The 21,608-nt window shown below is 18.2% G+C and overlaps 7 protein-coding genes across 7 annotated transcripts in view; 3 read left to right on the forward strand and 4 right to left on the reverse strand.

The window, feature by feature from the left end:
• PADL01_1413100 (30S ribosomal protein S9, putative) overlaps positions 1-1,592 on the reverse strand; it is a gene marked incomplete at both ends in the record, with an annotated part of 1,959 nt that extends 367 nt beyond the window's left edge. Inside the window, one exon of the mRNA XM_028684409.1 lies at positions 1-1,592. This exon is cut by the window's left edge and continues 367 nt beyond it. Coding sequence (XP_028540490.1) covers positions 1-1,592 — 1,592 coding nt within the window.
• Positions 1,593-2,338: 746 nt separating this feature from the next.
• PADL01_1413200 (FeS assembly ATPase SufC) lies at positions 2,339-3,382 on the reverse strand (the record flags this gene model as incomplete). The annotated part of the gene is made up of 1 exon (XM_028684410.1): positions 2,339-3,382. One exon carries the CDS (start codon positions 3,380-3,382, stop codon positions 2,339-2,341), a length of 1,044 nt encoding a protein of 347 aa, XP_028540491.1.
• A 1,072-nt stretch (positions 3,383-4,454) lies between these two features.
• On the forward strand, positions 4,455-6,061 carry PADL01_1413300 (conserved Plasmodium protein, unknown function; the record flags this gene model as incomplete). Its single annotated transcript, XM_028684411.1, has 2 exons — positions 4,455-5,383; positions 5,470-6,061. The coding sequence occupies 2 exons, from the start codon at positions 4,455-4,457 to the stop codon at positions 6,059-6,061; spliced, it is 1,521 nt and encodes a 506-aa protein (XP_028540492.1).
• A 120-nt stretch (positions 6,062-6,181) lies between these two features.
• PADL01_1413400 (conserved Plasmodium protein, unknown function) lies at positions 6,182-11,180 on the reverse strand (the record flags this gene model as incomplete). Its single annotated transcript, XM_028684412.1, has 11 exons — positions 6,182-6,267; positions 6,358-6,400; positions 6,513-6,565; positions 6,683-6,955; positions 7,149-9,599; positions 9,771-9,831; positions 10,132-10,323; positions 10,448-10,506; positions 10,604-10,678; positions 10,876-10,950; positions 11,150-11,180. The coding sequence occupies 11 exons, from the start codon at positions 11,178-11,180 to the stop codon at positions 6,182-6,184; spliced, it is 3,399 nt and encodes a 1,132-aa protein (XP_028540493.1).
• A 2,035-nt stretch (positions 11,181-13,215) lies between these two features.
• PADL01_1413500 (diphthamide synthesis protein, putative) lies at positions 13,216-14,679 on the forward strand (the record flags this gene model as incomplete). Its single annotated transcript, XM_028684413.1, has 1 exon — positions 13,216-14,679. One exon carries the CDS (start codon positions 13,216-13,218, stop codon positions 14,677-14,679), a length of 1,464 nt encoding a protein of 487 aa, XP_028540494.1.
• A 2,368-nt stretch (positions 14,680-17,047) lies between these two features.
• Positions 17,048-18,420, forward strand: PADL01_1413600 (DnaJ protein, putative; the record flags this gene model as incomplete). Its single annotated transcript, XM_028684415.1, has 3 exons — positions 17,048-17,840; positions 17,960-18,219; positions 18,328-18,420. The coding sequence occupies 3 exons, from the start codon at positions 17,048-17,050 to the stop codon at positions 18,418-18,420; spliced, it is 1,146 nt and encodes a 381-aa protein (XP_028540495.1).
• A 419-nt stretch (positions 18,421-18,839) lies between these two features.
• On the reverse strand, positions 18,840-20,832 carry PADL01_1413700 (26S proteasome regulatory subunit RPN13, putative; the record flags this gene model as incomplete). The annotated part of the gene is made up of 11 exons (XM_028684416.1): positions 18,840-18,898; positions 18,991-19,023; positions 19,113-19,243; positions 19,378-19,459; positions 19,581-19,685; positions 19,838-19,886; positions 19,976-20,025; positions 20,156-20,246; positions 20,392-20,448; positions 20,581-20,673; positions 20,821-20,832. 11 exons carry the CDS (start codon positions 20,830-20,832, stop codon positions 18,840-18,842), a joined length of 762 nt encoding a protein of 253 aa, XP_028540496.1.
• Between the last annotated feature and the right edge of the window lie 776 nt (positions 20,833-21,608).

A 21,608-nucleotide genomic window follows, 5' to 3' on the forward strand; every position in this document is an offset into this window, starting at 1 on the left:
TTTCCAGTGAATACTAATTTCTCTTTATTTTTTATTCTATTTGTATCAAAAGAAAATTTTTCTAAACCACCATTATCAAACATATATTCATATTCATCTTTAATATCACACAAAACATTATATAAATCATATGTCATATATTTCTTCATTATATTTTCTTCACTTTTGTCATATGGATTTGTTATTCCTTCTTCTATTTTATTTATTGTTGAATTTGTTTCTGTTTCTATTTTTTCTTTTTCATTCTCTCGAATAAAATTTTCTAAAACAATGTTATTATTATTTCCAATATTTCCAATATTTTTGTTATCATTATTTACATTTATATTTTTTTTTTCTATCATTAAGTTCATACTACCATTTTGTATATTATTTTGAATCATATCATTAGAATGATATATATTTTCTTGTGGTACTATATAATTTTGAAAACGGTCTTTATTCTTATTTATTAATTCACATACAGTTTCATAAAAATATTTTTTTAATTGAATATTATAACTTTTGTCTGTTGGAAATGTGACTGGTATTTCTTGCACATATTGATAATTTAAATATTTTGTTAATCTATCAAATTCATTTTTATTATTTAAATTATATATATCATAACGGAATTTACTAATATTATTTATATAATATTCCATATAATTACCTTCATCGAATATAGTATCTTCAACATTTAATTTTATATTTTTTTCTCTCTTATCATATTTTAATAATTGATCATCACAATCTACAATTTTTTGAAGATATTCTATTTCTTTTTCATTTATTATATTTTTTGTCAAGTTTGAGATTTTTTCAAAATCATCTATATTTTTTATATAAGAATTCATATCTTCATCCTTTCCTATTTTATCTTTACTATCTTTTGATTTACTTAAATATATATCATTAACATCCATATTGTCTTCTATATCATCTTTATCTTTTAATTCTTTTTTCTTCTTATCTTCATCACTTGTACTTTTCTTTTTCTGTTTTAATTGTTTTTGATTTTTTATATATCTTTTTCGTTTCATTCCTTTTTCTATACTTTTCTTTCTTTTACTCTCTTCAGATATACTCTTATTAGCTTGACTTTTTTCTTTAGCTTTTTTTCTTAATTCTTCAATCTCTTCTTCTGAAAAAGTTTTCTTATCTTTTTTCTTAATAGGATTCGGGTTATCAGATCCTTTTCCTTTTTTAAATAGAACAAATTTTTTTGTATATTTAGAATGAATCTTTTTAATATTAAATGGAAATATATATTTATTTATAAAAAAAAAACAATCATTTCTAATAATATTTCTAAAATGATAACAATTTTTCATCTTATTTATATATTTATTTATTGGTATATATAAAAATATATTCATATTTCTAATTCTCTTTCTTTTATCTTCTCCCCTATTAATTTGATTTATATGTTTAATTATTCTTCCTTTATATGATATACCATTTACACAAGAAAAAATACATCCCACCTTTGATTCTCTTAAATTTCTTCTTCCACAATTTTTGTGAATTCTATTAACACCCTTACCATTTATCAAACATGAAAAATATAAAATGAATAAAATTACATAGCTCTTTACATGATTAAAAAACATATTCTTCAAAAAAAAAGGGTTAAAATGAGAAAAAAAAAAAAATAAATATATATATATATATAATATTACATTGCCTCAAATGCGAAATTGTAACTGGATAATATAAATATAAATATATATACAATATATATTATATATATATTTATTTATTTATTTTATTTTTTAATGCCATCCATTTATAATTTTTTGCAAAAAAAAAAAAAAAAAAAAAAAAAATCAGGTCATCCTTTATATATTTTATTTTTAATATATATTCACAATGTGTAATATATTAATATATTTTAAACATATGAGGAAAAAAAAAAAAAAAAAAATATACATACATACATATATATATTAAATAATTTATTATCAGTCCTATTTTTTTTTTTTTTTTTTTTTTTTTTTTTAAAAATATAATTTAAAATTAATTTCATATTTCTTGGTCTTATAATTTAATAAAAAGTTGGAAAAAAAAGGTAAGGCACACATATATATAATATATATATTATGGACAAAATATATGGCCCCAGCCTCCAAAAAAAAAATTAATAAATAAATATAAAATATGAAATAAAATAAAATAAAATAAAATGAAATAAAATGAAAAATAATAAAACAAATTAAATTAAACAAATTAAAACACAAACAAATTAAAGTGTATACATATTATTTTTTTTGTGTTTTTTGTAAAATGCACATATATATATATATATATATATATATATTTACATATATATATTTTTTTTTTTTTTTTTTTTTTTTATTCATTCCTTAAGAAATTGAGAATAGCCCTTTGATTCAATTTTGTCAACCAAAGAATAATCTCCACTTTCTATTATTTTACCTTGATGCATAATATGTATATAATTTGGCTTTAATAATTCTAATAATTTTTTATAATGTGTTACAATTAAAAAAGAATTATTATGATTTGAAAAGTTAGTTATAACATTAGATGTAAGTTTAAAAGAATCAACATCTAATCCAGAATCTGTTTCATCTAAAATACAAAAAGTAGGTTTCAAAATTAACATTTGTAAGATTTCATTTCTTTTTTTTTCTCCTCCACTAAAACCATAATTAACAGGTCGATCTAAAAATTCACTTGATAATCCAACTTTTTTTATTTCTTCAATCATCATTAAATTAAATTCACTTACACTTATCTCTTCTTCATTTCTATGTCTTCTATGTGAATTCAATGCTGCTCTTAAGAATTCATTATTCTTAACCATAGGTAGTTCAACTGGATATTGAAAAGCTAAAAAAATACCACACAACGATCTAACATTTACAGGTAAATTAATTAAATCTAATCCTTTATATTTCATTATACCATTTGTTACTTTATAATATGGATGACCTGATATTACTTTTGCTAACGTCGATTTACCAGAACCATTTCTTCCCATAATTGTATGTTTCTCACCTAAATATATTTTTAAATTTATTCCTTTCAATATTTCTTTCTCTCCTTCTATCTCTATTGCATGTAAATCTTTTATTTCTAATAATGGTTGTGTCTTATCCCAACCTTCTGCTTCTGTTATTATTTTGGATTCTTCTTCTAAATTTTTTAATAAAGATAATCTATCCATATCAAAATTATTATTCTCCATATGTAGCACATTCGGACCTTTCCTTAAAAAAGAATACTTCTTTTTATAATCTCTATAACCATTTATTACATAGCCATACATTTTATTGTACCTATTTCTTCCTTCATTGTATGATGAAATTTTTATTATTCCAAAAAATATATATATTGTAACAGCCCACGTGATCCTGAGCCATTTCCTTCGTTTCATATTTATTAATAAAGTCAAAAAATCTCAAAACGATGCACATATATATATATATATATATATATATATATATGTATATATTTATTTATATTTATATTATATAAATAAATAAAAACACAACAAAAAAAAAATAAAATAAATAAAAAAAAAATAATAATAAATAAAACAAAATAAAACAAAAGGGACCTTTTTATAAATATTTATATATATGTGAAGTCCTGATGATATGAATTGATATTTTTTTTTTATTAATAAAAAAAAATATATATATATATATTTTTTATATATGTTTATATTTTGAAGGTTCCTAATTCTAAATTCCCATTTTTAAAAATTTATACATTTAAAAATGTCACTATTATCATAAAGATTCAGTACAAAAATTAAAATATATATATATATATATATATATTTAAATATTCATTTTATTTTGAACAAGTTACATATTTGATTTAAAAAAAAATTCCCCTTTGAACCAAACAAATAAATATTTCAATATATATATATATATATATATATATATAAGCATATCAGTTCTACTTATTACATGTTTATAATTAGAATATTCCAGGGGTGTTAATATAATATTCAAATACACACACCAGTTCTGCAAATTTTATATCATCATTGAAATAAAAAATATATATATATATATTTATTTATTATATAAATTTAAAACCACAAAAATATATATATATATATTACACTTATTTAACGCATATATAATATTACTATCCCTCATAATCTTTCATACAAATATTAGAATTTTCCAATTAATTATATATACAATATTTCAATATATTAATTCAATCTAATAAATATAATATGTAATATAATGTTTCTATCCTCTTTTTAAATATAATAATAATACATTTTAATACAGATCATATAATTTTGCTATTGCATTTTTTGTTTTTTTTTTTTTTCCCCTGACCTGTTCATAATTTATATCTTATTTTATATGTACAATTCAGGTAAAAAGAATGAAAAAAAAAAAAAAAAAAAAAAATTACATTTAATAAATAATGATAAATAAAATAACACAAAACAATATAATAATAATAATAATAATTAGATGGGCTTATATAATATTAAAAGCCGAATGGATGAAAACCATAAGGAACATCATTTTAAATATAAAAGTCCTTATAAATTTGATAGTAACAAAAAAAAGACAATTAATATATCTGGAGAATTAAAAATGCAAACGATAAATCGAATAAAAAAAAAAATTCCTTCCTATAATAAAGAATATGTTGTAGAAAATAAAAAATATATATCTAATAGTGCTGCTCCTGATATATTTGATATATCAACATATTACGCTAATGAAAAAAGAAAAGAAAAACAAAAAGGTTTAAGTATTTTAAATAAAAATAAACATAACAATAATAATAATAAGAAGAATATATGTAGTATAAAAAAAGAACGTATGTTAGACAATAAACTTTGCAAATATGCACATATAAAAAATAAGAATAAACTAAAATATTATAAATACACAACCAATGAAATATTATTTAAAATAAAATCCTTTAATGAAAAAAAAACAAATCATTACAAACATAATTTGGATAAAAATCATTCAAATAATAATAAAACAGTTAAAAATAAATTGAACAATCAAACTTACTATTGTGAAAAAAAAAATATCATATCAGCACCTGTTATTTCAAATAATAATATAAAATTTGAAACCTTTAATCATAAATCTCCAATTAAAAAGGACATTTTATATAATAAAGAAAAAATATTAAAGGAAAAAGAAAATGTATATACTTGTTTTATACCTATAAATAAAAAATATCCAAAACAAGATGAAAAAATATACAACATGGATCTTATTAAAAATTTAAAATATTTAGATAAAAAAATGAAAAATTATATTAATGAGCAAATAAAATATTATGGTCAGAACTGGAGACAAGAATATATTATTGATTTATATTTTTTTATTAAAAAGAATTATCACAAAAAGGATAATTCATCAGATATATTCGAAAGGTAAATGTATAAATATAAATATAAATATATATATATATATATATATACATTTATGTTTTTATGTTTTTATCTTTTTATATTTATAGAAATAAGCCCATTTCATATTATCCCTACAAATATAAGAGTTCACAAAATAACGAAAAACAAAAATATAAAATGTTAAATAAAATTCTATCATCCAACTCATGTAATGAAAACAAGGATTATTTATTAACTGAATATTCTCTTCAATTTCTAAATCTTGTGGATACATATAATATTATAGATGATAATTGCGACAATATAATTACTGAGAATAATATAGACCAATTATTAAATAAAAAAAAAAAATTAATAAAAAAATTAAATGAATTCAAATTAGATGAGAGAAAATATTTTTTCCCATTTTATCAAGTTTATACTTATTTAAAAAATCAACAACATATATTTGAAAATATATTAAAACAAAAAAAAATTAAATATAAAATAAATGATAAGAAAATAACAAGCATACAAAATAATGATTATTTTGATTGGAATGAATTAATTCAAATTGAATTAAAAATTATAAGATTTCTTAACAATTTTCAAAAAATCATTAAAAAAAAGATAAAGAGATGGACCAAAATAATATACTTCCTAATATCAAATATGATGAGGCTATACTTTCTAATGTGTATAAACTCATCAAAATGGTAAATGAAGTGACAAGTATATTAAAGATAAAATTAAACAAATAGATAAAAAAAAAAAAATAATAAGTCATATACTTTCATGTATATATATTCATTCAAACTATACAACAACAAAATTAATTATTTATATATCCTTCTCCTCTGTTTTTTTTTTTCCTAAAAATTTGTTTAGTTTTATTTTATCAAAAAAGCCAACTGTGCTATTATCATCTGAAAAGATAAAAATATATATAAATATATGTATATGTATATATATATATATATATATATATATATATATTATTATATTTATTTATTTACCAATCAACTGGCGCTTATTATTTTTATGCCCATCATCCGTTTTCTATATATTTATATACACACAAAATTAATTAATTAATTACCACAAATATATGATATAAGACATATATATATGGTTATATTTATTTATTTTAATTTTCTTTTCATGTAATCACCTTCCTTTCCTTCTGTTCATTTTGATCATCCAATTTATGATCCGTTGAATAGCCTTAATTGTAAACAATAAAGTAAAAAAAAAATATTAATAAGTAATTATCATATATATAATAATAAACCACATAAACATTTAGCATGCACATAATATAATATAATATATATATATTACCTGTCTGCTCATAGTTCCATCCGATTTCATCGCCAAGATGTTGTAAGGCCTTTAGATTTTTTGATTCAATCAATAAACAGTTCGAATTACTATTATTTTTTTTTTTAATAATTAATTTTATTATAGCTAAGTTATCATATGTTGTTGGTATTTCTTGTACATCCAGCTTATTCATATCGATGGTAAATATTTTATCATTTTTTTTTATTTTCAACATTTTAGTGTTGACGTTGCAAGATATGATACACTTTTTGCTTATTATAGTATCTTCACCTGAATAAATAAATTAAATAAATAAACAAATGAACACAAATATTTATTAATAAAATTTTGGGGGGGGTAATATATTAATCGGTTATATAATCCAAATTATAATGTGTAAACATGATATAATATATGAACATATGTGTATAATAAAAAAAAAAAAAAAAAAATACATACATATATAATATATATATATATTTACATAATGAAATGTGCACATAGGCAGAAAATCCTTCACTCAAATATTTTGTTCTTATTTTATCATCTTCATACCTTTGATTGTTTATAATATTATCATCAGAAATTTTTCTTTCATTATATATTTTTTTTTCCATAACATTTGAAATATCACTATCATACAATTTTTTTTCAGAATTAAATGAATTCATTTTTAAGGTTTTTTTTTTTTTTAATAAATTTTTATTTATCATTTTATTATTTTTATCAGATATATTATCTTTCTGATTATTACAAATAAATAAATTATTATGAGTCTCACAATTTTTTGAATATTTATCAAATTCTATGTGTTTGTTATCTTTATTTACAATGTCATCAATTTGTAATATATCATTATTATCTATCTTTCTTTGATCATTAAAATCTACATCTACATCTACATCTACATCTACATCTACATCTACATCTACATCTACATCTACATCTACAACTACATCTATATTTTCATTTTCATCTTCATCATCTTTCATATTTATTGTATCACACATAATTTTCTTTATTTTGCTTTCTTCTTTTTCCTTTTCTTTTTTATTTTTTTTTAAACTTTGTGAGCTAACACTCACCTTTTTTAAATATTGATTAAAAAGAAAATCTTCAATTTTTATTTTCTCTTTATCATTCATATTATCTTCCTCTGATATTATTTTTTTATCATCTGCTGATATTAAAGTGTTCATTGTATTTATAGCATCATCTTTCTTTTGTTTCTTTTCATTTTTTTTCTTTGGTTCCAAATAAAGATCTGTATAATTCTTCAAACAAATATTATTTCTATAATTATTATAACTGTAATTATTTTTTTTATTATTATTATCATTTATCACTTTTATATTATCAAACTTATTTTCAATACATTTATTAGTAATATCCATATTCTTCTTAACATTTTTCTCATACACTTCTTTATAATCATCAGCACATTTGTCAAATGTGTTTGTGCCTGTATTATTCCCATGTTTTTTAAAATAATAATCATCATCTTTTTTTAAAAATGAAGATATATCTTGTTGATTATCCAAATAAAGTTTTTTTAAAAGAAACTCTTTTCTACTTTTTATAATATTTGCATATGTATCTAAAGATTCTATATTCATCTCATCATTGTTGTTTTCTAAATATTTATGTTCTAATACATACATATCTTTTTCATTTGCCCAAGTATTTTTTGTTTTTTTCCATATGGATTGTATTTTATTTTTTTCATACACTGATATATTATCATCATTCCATATGGTTTTTTCCATATTATTAATATTATAATTATTTTTTCTATCTTCTAATTTTTTTCTCTTTTCATTTTGTTTAAGCAAAGATAATATGACTTCTTCATCATCATAAAAATTTATTTCCTTCACATTCTTTATATTTTTTTTATAGAATTTAAAATTCTTTACATTATTATCTAATTCATTATTTTTATTTGTATAAACCGTTTTCTTTTTTCCATGTTTGTTTTTTTGAATTACAATTTTTTCTTTCTCATTTTTTTCAGTTATATAACAAAATTCCATGTTCTCATCAGACCAATCATTTTCATTGTATACCTTTAATAAAATATCTTTGTTATTTTTATCTTTTATAAATTTTTTTTTGGTTAACAAAGAATTCTTCTCATCAATTTCGTAAACGATCTTTTGTTTTTTCTCTACATCAAATACTATTTTTTTTTTATTACCAACATAAAAATAAATTTTTTCTTTTTCTTCTTTTATATTAGTATTATTGCTATCATCAATATTTTGAAAATTTCTTTTTAGCATTTTGTTATTACATGTAACATTTTCTTTGTCCCTATATATATCTTTCTTTGCACATTCATCTGTATTAGTAAAAAAATATTCGTATTCATTTAATAATATGATATCTTTCTTTTTTCCATTTTTTTGTAAAAACTGTATAATTGCATCAATTTTTCCTTGAGAATTTATTTCAAATGTAGTTATTGATTTATTTGTATGTAATAGAATATTAATTAAATGGATTATACCTTTTTCGTCCACATTAGTTGTATTATGGTTACTATTATTATATGTACCATGATCATATAAATCTTTATGAAATTCCTGAGAATTATTATTAATTTGGTTACTCACAACATTTCCTTTAACATTCTTATAATATATGTCATAAAAATGGATATTTTTATTTTCCAGAATTTTTGCAAACTTATAAATTAGTTCTCTCCTATCACGAAGTTTTATGTTGCAGTATTTTTTTTGAAAGGTCTTAAAACTGTTTTTTATTACTTTTTTATTGTAATCGATTTGTTCATTCAGTTCTTGAGCACTATATAAACACATTAAGCGATAACCTTTTGAAAACTCATTCTGTAAAGAAATTTTTTTTCTTCTCATGTCTTGTGAATGAACATAACCACAAGGATATGAAACGGTGTTAATGTTTCCACATGTTTCTACAAAAATGATATATATGGAAATATATATATATTATATATATATTTACATTGCTCACTTTACAAATGGTTGATTATAATACTCAATAAACAATATCAATGTTGTGTATATAATCAGTCTTTTGTGTAACCTTTTATTTATTATTTTTTTTTTTTTTTTTTTTTTTTTACCTTCAAACACATTTTCATTTTTCTCTTTTGAGATTTCTGTACTCCTCGTAGACGTTTCTTTCTATAAAAGGTGAAAAGAATTGTATGATTATGAGCAATATCAATGTTGTCTTATTTTAAGAAAATATGTAATTTTTCTTAAATTTTTAGAGATTTTTTTGTTATTTTTTTTTTCTGAACATTCTAGCTATTTTATATTATTTATTTGTTTTTATTTTTTTTTTCTGAACATTCTAGCTATTTTATATTATTTATTTGTTTTTATTTTTTTTTTTCTGAACATTCTAGCTATTTTATATTATTTATTTGTTTATATATTATATTATATTATTTTTTTTTTTTTTTTTTTTTTTTTACATACCAACTCTTTCTTAGAATTTTCCAAACAGTCTATTAATAATTTTTGATTGTTTTCATTTATTTTAGATGAATTATGTTCATCTGGTATTCCCTTAATATTTTTTATATACTCTATTAATATATTTGACAAGGTGTTACATAATTGACAAATTTTTTTTATGTAGCATTTCTTTCGATCTTTTGTTTGTTTTTCCTAAATTGTATTGTTAAAAAATATATATATATATATATATTTATATATATATATAATATATGGATATTTACATTTACATATTGTTATATTATTATATTTCAATATTTTCCTTCTCGTGTATTACTATTAGTGAGTATAATTGCAGTGCCGAGGTAATAACATTTCCTATATACTGTCCAATGTCTATAAACAAAAAAGATATAATAAAAAATGAATATTATAATAAGATAGATTAGGTAAACACAAAATATGATATATATATATATATATATATTTTTACCATCATTGATATTTTTCTCTTCGATCTTTTTTTCTTTTAATATTTGCAAATACAAAACTAAAACTGTGTGAAGCTCTAAGATGGAAAAAAAAAAAAAAAAAAAAAAAAAAAAAAAGAGTTGGAACAAAATATGATTAATATACTTTTGAATTTTTGTAAGAGCATATAAATAATAAGTAGGAAATATATATTGAAACATAAAAAAATGAATAAGCAAATAAGTGAATACATACATAAATATATATATATATTTATTTATTTATTTATTATACGTTGTGCAATTATTTTTCTTTTGATTTCATCAGCCAGTTTTAGGGTGTCCATACTAAGAATATCCATTTTGTCATCTGGAAAAATTTTTAAAAAGAAAAAAAAAGAAAATTTAATTCAAAGTAAAAATTATTATAACTCTAACACACTACAGCAAAAATGTTAAAATAATCTTACAATAATTTATATTAATGTGTAAATTATAAATAAGTAGAACAAATAAAATATACACACAAATATATATTTATATTTTTAATTACATATAATTTTTTTAACCTTTGTTAAAAAGCACTTTATTTTTTTCCATTTTTTTTTAACTTACAAAAAATCATTATTTAATTGATGTTGTTTAAATGAAGATGTGTTACATTAAAAAACAAAAAAATGAGAAATGTAAAATAAACAAAAAAAAATTTTGTAATAGAAATAGAAAGCTATAAATACATATTTTTCATATTTTTATTTCACACAGTTGGATTAATTTGGTTTAAAAGATATAACCTATACTTTTATACATTTATTATGTAGAATAATAAAATATAAAAATAAAATAAAATAAATACATACATATATATATATATATATATATATATATATACTATTCAGTCAGTAACTCTCTTTACAACCACAAAAAGTGGTGGCTTAAATATTTAACTTCGAATATATTGTAAAAAGTAATTCATCTAATGAAGCATAATTTAAAATGGTTGCAAGATAAATATATATATATATATATATATATATATATATATATATATATATATTTATATATTTTCTTTTCTTTATTTTTTTTTTTATTCTCTTTTATACTACTACAAATAATATAAAATAAATTAACTAAGTAAATATATAAATATATATGTTACATTTTATCATTTTAATATACATAGAATAATTATCTTATTTAATATCCATATATATATATATATATATATATATATATATATATAATATATGTATATATTTATTTTTTCTTTTTAATATAGCAAAACTGTAACTTAAAAATGTTAAAAAATTATTACATTATATTTTATTATATTACTTATTTTATTTTTTTTTTAAATATATTTAAAAAATATATATTAAACCAATTTTGATCGTGCATCAAATTTTTGTTAACCAAATAATTTCTCTTGAAAAAAAAAAAAAAAAAAAAAAAGGAAAAATCTAAAACCAGTTAAGCGAAACGAGAAATAGAACAAGCATTAATAAGTATATATATATATATATAAAAAAAAAAAAAAAAAAAAAAAAACCTCTAATGTGAATCAATTTTTATAATATATAAAATATGATTTAATAAATATATTTAATATAGTTTATAAATATTTGTAAACATCTCTACTTTATATTTTAATATTATTTCTATAAAATCATTGAAAGGTATAAAAATATAAAGATATAAAAAATATATTTATATATATATATTATTTATTATGTCACATATATTTGTTGTAACCACCCCATTTTTTGGTGTAAACAATAATTAGAATATATTATATTCTATAAGATTGATAATGGAAGATTATTTTTTTGTTCTGTTGAAAATTAGAAATTAATGGAATTATATAAAATTGTAAAATATTTGTATATTACTACCTACATGACAACCATTAAAATATAATAATTTAAAAATGATAAAAAAAAAATTAATATTTCACAATTTTTTTATATATAATATAAATATTATAATATTAATTTTGTATGTATTATTATAGGTTCATTATTAAATATATTCGAATTATTTGGGAGAAGTAAGGCACAAAAGAAAGAGAAAAATATAATAATAAAATAAAATATAAATAATAAATGAAAAAAAAAAAAAAAAAAAAAAAAAACATATAATTATTACCAATTTATAAAATAAAAATAAATTAGCCTACATATATTATATATATATATATTGAAATAACATATTAAAAATAAAAAATTATAATTGATGATATATTGTCAATTTAAATGTTATTCAAGAAAAAAAAAAAATAAAATAACAAAATATTGATTTTCATATATAGAAAGGAAAAAAATATATATATATATATATTCATTTATTTAAAAAGGAGTAGATATTTATTTTATATTCCATTTTATATTTCATTTTATATTTTTCATTTAACAAAATGAGAAAATTAAATACAACATACGTTATGCTATTAAATTCAATAAGGAATTATAATACCACATAAAAGTCATATTTTTTTAAAATGTCGTTATAACACTCATAATTATATATAATATAATAATATATTTCATTATTAAAATAGGTTTATATATATATTTATTTATTTATTTTTATTTATTTTTTTTTATGACATTTTTGTCATTTAATAAATAATATAAAAATGGAAGAAATTAGCTTAGTAAATGCAAATGTTGAAGAAAAAAAAATAAAGGTTCATTGCTCTATACCCAAGTTTATACTTGAAAATAAATTATTAGAAAAGGCAATAAAAAAGTGTCTTCCTGAAAATTATAATTTTGAAGTTTATAAATGTATAGATATTATATTAAGAGAAAAATATAAACGTATTGCTTTACAACTACCAGAAGGATTATTAGTATGGGGTTTATATTTATCTGAAATATTTTATTTTTTTTGTGAATCAGTAGAAGAAGTGATTATATTAGGAGATGTAACATATGGTGGTTGTTGTATAGATGATTTTACTAGTGGTAAATTAAATTGTGATTTGATTATTCATTATGGTCACTCATGTTTAATACCTCTAACTGTAACAAAAATTAGATGTATATATGTTTTTGTAGATATTCAATTAAATTCAACACATTTAGTAGATACAATCAAAAAAAATTTTGATAAAAATGATATTATCTTGCTACTTGGAACTATTCAATTTTCATGTATTGTACATAATGTTCATAATATATTGAAAAAGCAAAATTATTTTCATACTTTTTTACCTATACCTCAAGTGTTACCATTAACAAAAGGAGAAGTACTTGGTTGCACATCACCGAATTTGTATGAATTTTTATATGAACATATTATAAAATATGAAAGGGATAAAAAATATAGTGAATTACAAGATGAAGAAGCAAGAAGAGGACAACAGAAAAAAGAAACACAAGATAAAAGTGATAATATAAATAATATAACATTGGTCAATAAAATAAAAGAATCATTAAATGAAAATGATATCAGAAAAGAATGTCAAATATTTTTAAAAAAAAAAAATGTAAAAATTATTTTTATAGCAGATGGTAGATTTCATCTAGAAAGTGTCATGATACATAATCCTGATTTTTTATTTTATCGTTATAATCCATTCGATAAAGTAATAACAGAAGAAAAATATAATTACAAACTTTTTTATGATATCAGAAAAAATGAAATAAAAAAATGTGTTAATTGTAAGTCTATTGGTATTATTCTAAGTACACTAGGTAGACAAGGAAATACTAATATTTTAACAAATCTTATCAATATAATCAAAAAGAAAAACATCTCTTTTTTTATTCTATTATTATCAGAAATATTCAATGAAAAATTACAACTCTTTCAAAATGTAGACCTTTTTATACAAATAGGATGTCCAAGATTATCAATAGATTGGGGTAACTATAATTTAAAACCATTGTTAAATACATATGAAGCTTATGTCCTTCTAAATTCAATACCATATAAAGATATATACCCTATGGATTATTATTCACATAAAGGAAATATCTGGACAAATTATGCTGTTGGGGTGGGATCTTATAATGAAAAAAATTTAACAACAAAAGAAATTATTCGTAGAAGAATTCAAATGAGAAAAAGTAAAATTACTATACATTATCACTAATGAAAAGGTATACAGGTTGGTAAATCACAACAAGAATTATATATATATATATATATATTATATATATTTTATTTATTTATATTTTATTATCATTTCCTTTACTTTTAATTTTATTTACATGAACGGTTTATATTTTATATGTTATGGCTAGCCAATCACCTGACCAGGTCATCTTTTTTTTTTTTTTTTTTTTTTTCCAAATATTATAATATATATAATATAATTTGTTTTTATTTATATTTCATGTATACAAATATATACATGTATTATATATATATATATATATATATATATATATATATATATATATTTCATATTCATTTGTTTATTTATTTTTAAAAATTTTGTTTTTCATATACATATTACTTTAATTTTTTTATTTTTTTTTTTTTGGGTGTCTACATGTTATGTTTTAGTATAATCATTCTTTTAAAAACACCACATTTGTAATAATATATATATATATATATATATATATATATATATACATATATATTTATATATATATTGTAAAATTATTAAAATAACTTCACAGCCGTTATAACACACTACAACAAAAATGTATTATATGTCCTAGTGAATTATCATATTAAAATATCATTTTAAGGAATAGGCTTTTAAATGTATTTTATTATTTATATTTGCTTTTTCGTTAAAAACAAAATTTCTACGAATACATACCTAATTTTTTTTCAAAGAAAAATTTAAAATAAATGGAAATTCAAATATATATATATATATTATATATATTATATATATATAATTTATAATTTTTATACTAATACTTGAATTTAAAAATTTTTTCTTCTTAAATAAAATATTTAGGTTCTTTATTTTTAAGATATTAAAAATACATATATTTTTAGAAATATAAATAAATATAAAATATATATAATATAATATAATATAATATAATCTTTTTGTAAAATATTTTTCTTTATTATATTTATAATATTAAAAATATATATATCAATAATCATTACATAATAATATATTAAGGTTATATCATTTTCCTTATATTATAATATGTATATATATATAATATGTATATATCCTTATAATAATAAGTACATATATATTATGCGTAGTATAATATATAATATATAATAAATATATACATAAAAATATATATGTTATTTTATTCATGTTTTTTAATCTTTAATATTTTAAAATAAATAATTAATTTCCCACGATTAAAAAAAAAAAAAAAAAAAAAAAAAGTACCCAAGAGGGAAATTAAAACAAAAGAATTTATATATAATAATAAGATAACAATAATAATACTTATTTTTTACAATTAATATTTTTATATAAATAAAAATTATAATATATTCATTTTTTATATATTATTAATTTGTTGTACAGTTCATTATTTATAGAATATTTTTTATTTTATTTTAATTTTTTTTTTTTTTTTTTTGTATGATTGTAAAACAAAAATAATTATTATCTTTTTTCGCATAATATTAATATTATATTATATTATATATGTTTATATATTTTACTATATAATTTAAAATATTCTTCTTTGTATTGTAATATATTAAATATATATATAATATATATTGTATTATATTATATTTATATATATATCATATATTTATAGAAGAAAGAAAAAAAGAAAAAGAAAATAATAATAAAAAAGAAGAATAAGAAAAGAGGCTACACTTTTTTATGTATACATATCAATAATATGTATATATAATTAAACAAATATATTTAAATTAGCCTTTAATCATATAAAATTCTTATTCTGTTTTTTTTACTTTCTTTTTTCGTAGTGATTTTTTATATATGAATGTGTTTGAAATACATATACATAAATTATTATATGTAGCTGGTTACATATAAATAAATATATGTAAATGTATGTGTTTTTTTAAGTTTACATATATATATATATATATGTTATAATTACACATATAAGTCTTATCTACATATTTAAAATTGTTTAGCGAATTTCCATTTGTTTAAAATGAATAACCGACATATTTTGTAACGAAGCATTTGTATTTTTGTTTTCAATGTAAAAGAAAAAAAAAAAAAAAAAAAAAAAATATTTCATTTTATTTATTTTGTGACTAAATAAAAATATCAGTGTTTTTGTTTTAGCTAGTTAGCCAAAAAAATAAATAAAAATAAAATAAAATAAAAAATAAAGGAATAAAAGAAAGTATACATATATAAATTATTCTATTAAAAAGAGGAGAAATAAAATAATTTCATATATATATATATATATATATATATATATATGTGTTTTTATAATTATTTAGTTTTTTGTTTTTATTTATATAACTACATATATATATATATATATTTATTTAATTTTTGGTATAAATTTGAATATTGAAGCGAGCTAGCGAAAATGGAAGAAATAATTCTCCATATGATTATTATTGCACCATTAACAAAATGGTTGATTGGATCAAATAGGCGATGGAACCAAGGGAAAAGAGAATATGGTATATATATAGCTTTGCTTGTATTATTTTGTGTAGGTATATATGAGTTAAGAAAACCAAATCAGAATTTGTATGAAGTATTAAATTTGAATTCTTATGCTTCAAGAACTGATATACAACAATCATTTCGAAAAATGTCAAGGATATATCATCCAGATAAAAATAAAGAACCTGATTCTTTAGATCGTTTTAATAAGATAAGAGAAGCATATGAAGTGTTATCTAATGAGAAAAAGAAATATATATATGATAGATTTGGAGATTTTGGTGATAGTGAAATAACAAGTTTTTTTTATGTAGAAATTATAATTATAGCTATGTTTCAATTTGCTATATCTTTTATATTTGGTTTTCTATATACATATGGAAAAGATAATGAAAAGTATAGGATGCTTATATGTTTATATATAGCTTTGAATTTTTGTATGGAATTAATATTAAGATTTAGCCCAGAAAGTACATTATTTCTATCTTTTATTCCTATACTATCTCATTATACACCGTTTGAAAGGATACATGCATTTAGGGTACTAGTACCTTTAGTAATGAATGCTATATTATTGGTAGATATATATTACATTGAAGAAGACACAGAGGTATATGTCTCTACATTTTGTGAATATGTTTTTGAAAATAATTCAAAGTCCATAAAAAATTATGACGACGCTCTTTTATTTTGCGCCCGACTAGTAGACGGTATAAAATATATATATATGTATATGTATATATATATATATATATATATATATATATATATAATATAATATATTATTATTGATTTATTATTATTTATTTTTTTTTTTATTTTTGTGCAGGCAAAATGAACAAAGCCAGCAATTTTTCATGGAGAGAAGAGAAAAGTTCTTTAGATATTACAAATATGTACGAATTAGATGATGAAAAAGTATTTGACAAACAATATGATAAGGATGATATTTTTTATTCCGTATTATATAATATCATTGAAAGTAATAAAAATCAAATTGATTTAAAAATACCAAAAAAAGAATTGTGTAGAAGGTTCGATTGGTCCAGATGGTATACAACAGCTATTCTTGAGAAAAACACCGAAGAGGTAAGAACAAATATATATATATATATATATATAAATACAAATACATGTATATGTTCATTATCACCTTTTTTGTATTAATTTATTATATATATTTTTTCTTTTCTTTAGAAAAATTTTGTTGAAAGCAATGCAACCAAGGGTATTATATTTTCTACGGTTCTATATTTTATTGGACTGGTTTCTCACCTCGTATCAAAATAATTATTATTAATAATTATAAACACTACCACATGATGTTTATAAGTTTTTATTTTAATAATGATTCTTTTTATTGTGTCTTTTTTTTTTTTTTTTTTTTTTTTTAAACATTTAATTTTTTAAATTTAATTTTGTTTATTTCTTAATTTTTTATCACAAAAATGTTATATATATATATATATATATATATATATATATATATATATATATATATATTTATATATATGTATAAATATATTTTTTTTAATTTTTTTATTTTTTGACATTTATAAAAAAAACTCATGTTTTTGTTTTTATTTTTTATTTTATTTTATTTTATTTATTATTATTTTATTTATTTGAACATTTATTATATATATGTTCACATAAAAAATATATAGGCTCATAATATATGAAGAATTTTTAATGTTTCCTCAATATATTTAATTATTCTCTTCCTTCGTATATTTTTTTTCCAGGGCATCAACAATATATTCCATAGCTAAAAAATGAAATAAAATTAAAATATACATATATATATATATATATATATATATATGTGTATTTTTTTTTATTTGTAAAAAATGCACATACCATCATTTACTTCTCCTTCTTGAGGTGGTAAATCTAACAAAAAAAAAGAAAAGAAATACAAAATATAAAAAATATATATATATATATTATATATTATTCAATTGTATTAATATTTATATTACTTAATGAAGCTAAAACAAAATTTAAATGTGCAGGTAGAGACATATCTAAAGCTTTTAAGTTTGGATTTAATGCTCTGCTGTTAATGACATCTATAATATCTTCTTTGCTTTGATATCCTTCGGGCATGTGTCTAAACGGGGATATAATTAATATTAAAAAATATTTATAAACACAAAAATATATATATATATATATTATATGTAATAGTTGTAAAAAAAATATAGAGTATATACTTATATATATTTTTATTGTTGCGTAAATTACTTCTTTAATTCTTCTAATGCTTCTGGAATTTCCAAGAGCTTTGAAATATATTCACCTTTAAATATATCCTTAAAGTAAATATCTAAAAAAAATTGATATACACATAAATAAATACATATATATGTAGTATATATAACGTGTACGTTACATCGATAATTATTATATTACATTTATTTATATATTTTATTTTTTATATATGTTACCTTTTTTTGTATTATCTTTATTGGCATTTCTCGTTTGAGATATGATTAATCCTGACAACTCTGAGAGATAATCATTTGCATTAGTTGGTTTACTTCCAGTCTCCACTAGAAAAAAAAAAAAGAAAAAAAAAAAAAAATTAAAAATTTTATTTATATATGTATGTACACTAATATATATATATATATATATATATGTATACATATGTGTGTTTTTATTTATTTTATTTTATTTTTTATTTTTTTTTTTTTGTTCTTACAGTTTGCTAGTTCATTTGTTATAATGGAGTTAAATTCCTTAACGAAAATCTACAAGATAAAAATATTTATTCATTTATATATATATATATATATATATATATTTTTTTTTATATTTATATATATATTTCGATTATTACTTCGTCCTTTGAATCATCATAATCCTGCATCCAATAAAAGGAAACTTCGTCTACACAAAAATAAAATAGTAAAATAAAAATATATGTGTGTAATTGTATTTTAAGGATATATCCATATTAAACATACATTTCTTCTTATATATATATATATATATATTTATATATTTATATATTATATACCTCTCGATTTATTTCTTAATATATAGACTCTTCCAGTTTTACACTGTTGAACTCGTTCTAAGGAAATGCTTTTGGTTAATATAAAATTATCCTAAGGAATATAAGACAAATAATATTCATATAATATTATTCATATTAAAAATATTCTTATACTGTTAAGTAATTTTTTACATTACACATATATATATATATATATATATATATATATATATATATATATGTATTTTCTTTTTTACCTCAATTTCGTTATTTTCTCTATTAATCCACTGAAAGTTGTAAAGATTATCATATATCTGAAAAAAAATAAAATAAAAAATATATCAATACAATTATATATATATATATATATATATATATTTTAACACATATAAAAAGAAATGTTTTCCTTATAACTAATATATTTTATTTCATTTCATTTTACATACTTTGTAAAGAACCAATTTTCCCTTCCGTTTATCCGGTTTCACCATTTTCCCATCGTAAATACATTTTCCAGCATTAATTTGTAAATGAACCTTCTAAAAAGAAAAAAAAAAAAAAAGAAAGAAAGAAAAAAATAAAATGAATAGAACAAATATATGCAACTCAAAATTAATCATATTAAATATATTAAACATATATATATATATATATATATACATATATTTATATTTATATATACATACTGCTGAATCCATCTTTTTAGTTAATATTCCCTTTTTTATTACAAAACAAAATAATATGTTTTACACAATAAAAAAAATAATTTACAATATGATAAAAAAGGAAATATTTTTTAAATTAATTGAAAATATTAATATATGAATATCAAGCGATGACAGATAATTCATATATATCAGAAATTAAAAAAAAAAAAAAAAAAAAAAAAAAAAAAAAAAAAAATTTACACATACATATAATATATATATATATATTTAACATGTTTTTATTATATCTTTCCAGTTTTTGTATTTCATAAGTGTGTTTGTATTTTTTTTTTTTTTTTTTTTTTTTTAAAGAATACTCAAATGAACAATCATAATAACATATTTAACATATATTACATATATATATTTAAAAAAATAAAATAAAATAATAAAATATTTTTTAATTATTTACAGAAAGATAAATTTCTTTATTTTAATTTTTATTTAAAAATATGAATGGTTCAAATGTTAATACAAAATATACAGATGACAAATTATTTGAAAGAATGTTAATAGTACACACAATTGTTATATATAATATATTATATATATATATATATATATTTTATTTTTATATTATTTCCTTTGATTATATATAAGTGTTATTTGTTTTATTGAAATTAAAAAGAGACATGTTTAAAAATATTTCTTAATAATAAAGTGTCATCATTTGTATTTAAACACAATACACATTTTTATATAAGAACGATAGGAAATGTTTAAACAGTTAATAAAAAAAAAAAAAAAGTATTCCTTTACTAATAAAA

The sequence above is a fragment of the Plasmodium sp. gorilla clade G2 genome (assembly GCF_900097015.1).
Source record: "Plasmodium sp. gorilla clade G2 genome assembly, chromosome: 14".
NCBI classification, from domain to species: domain Eukaryota; phylum Apicomplexa; class Aconoidasida; order Haemosporida; family Plasmodiidae; genus Plasmodium; species Plasmodium adleri (nom. inval.).